This window comes from Trichinella spiralis, assembly GCF_000181795.1.
Source record: "Trichinella spiralis strain ISS 195 chromosome Unknown Scfld2383, whole genome shotgun sequence".
NCBI classification, from domain to species: domain Eukaryota; kingdom Metazoa; phylum Nematoda; class Enoplea; order Trichinellida; family Trichinellidae; genus Trichinella; species Trichinella spiralis.
Genome location: NW_003529322.1, coordinates 1 through 1,363, shown reverse-complemented (window position 1 = coordinate 1,363; position 1,363 = coordinate 1). Strand labels below are relative to the sequence as shown.

Below are 1,363 nucleotides of genomic sequence, written 5' to 3'. Positions count from 1 at the left end.
CCATAGTTATTTACAGAAAAGCTTTTAGTTAGTCATGCCAGTTTTTATGTTATTTCTGACAATTGTCCTATCAATATTTTATTGCCATTTTTTTATCATCTAGTAGATTTTTTATAATGCGCCCTACTGTACAGGTAGGTGAGACGAAAAAACATGAAATGTGCATTTTGATGTATAATCTGAGAAGTGAGCAGAATTTAAGGATAATAATTTTTTTAATAGTAGATGCTGATGTGAAAATGATGTTAAAATTAACTGCAGCCTCTAAAGTTTTTGGGGTGCTGAGTAGAGTTCCTTAGAATACCTGTATCAATTTTGATACACTGGGCTTTAACGGAAACTGCGCATCATGTTTACTACCCTCAGCGTACTCAGATTCGCTTGCCCAACCCCGTATTACTTTTCTGAGAAAAATCATTTAGGATGTCTAATGAATTATTGTCAGATGCAATCAATGACATTTCTAAAAGTTTTGCACCATCGCTCATATTTATTACTGAGATCGCGTCCTCACTACACGTCTAGTAGTTGCTGTAATTTGGTAGTTGCTGCCCCATGCACCTGTCAATAATTAAACGTTGGAATCCCAAACATTTAAAAAAATTACAACATGAATATGGGTGGTATAGACCTGAACAACATGCTTGCTGCTCTATACCGCATCGAACACAAAAGTCGAAAATGGACCCGTCGCATTTTCTTTTGGATCATCAGCACTGCCATGACAAATGCATGGCAACTGTATAAGAGGGACAGAAAAGAGATGCCTGGACCATGCACAGGCACACTGGACCTACTAAGCTTCACTTGCCAAGTTAGTCAATCCTTGTGTCTTGTGAACAAGCCTATTGCAACTTCTAGAAGCCATTCTCGTGCGCCTTCTCCAACGCCAGCCCTGACGTCAAGACGATTGGGAAGACGACCAACTGACGTCTCAAGAGAAGTAGCAAAGGACCAAACTAGCCATTGGCCAGAAATCACTCAAACGCGAAGAAGATGCAGACTGTGTTCTAAATTAGCGACGTGTCTGTGCAAAAAATGCAGTATTTACCTATGCCTAAGTAGCAACAGAAACTGCTTTACAGAATTTCATAACTGAATTAATATTTGCCTGCCAATTACTGCATGATTGCGTACATAAGAACAATAAGCGTATGCACAATTAGTTATAGAAACGTGTACTCCTTTGAGGCCCAGTGTATCAATTTTGATACAGCTCTAAAAATGGCAATAATATTATTCAAACAATAAATCCTATTAGAATTTTCATAAACACACCATAACATGTTTAAAACGCATATTAAAAAAAATTTTGCTTCACAGAAAAAATTGCTGGTCTGAAAAGGTTTAAAAATCTTCTGGA

General features: G+C 37.5%; 1 protein-coding gene across 1 annotated transcript; it reads left to right on the top strand.

The window, feature by feature from the left end:
• Positions 1 to 610: 610 nt before the first annotated feature.
• Tsp_13747 (conserved hypothetical protein) lies at positions 611 to 1,043 on the top strand (the record flags this gene model as incomplete). Its single annotated transcript, XM_003368495.1, has 1 exon — positions 611 to 1,043. A coding segment is annotated over exon 1 (433 nt), but the record flags the coding sequence as incomplete, so codon positions are not given.
• Positions 1,044 to 1,363: the final 320 nt, after the last annotated feature.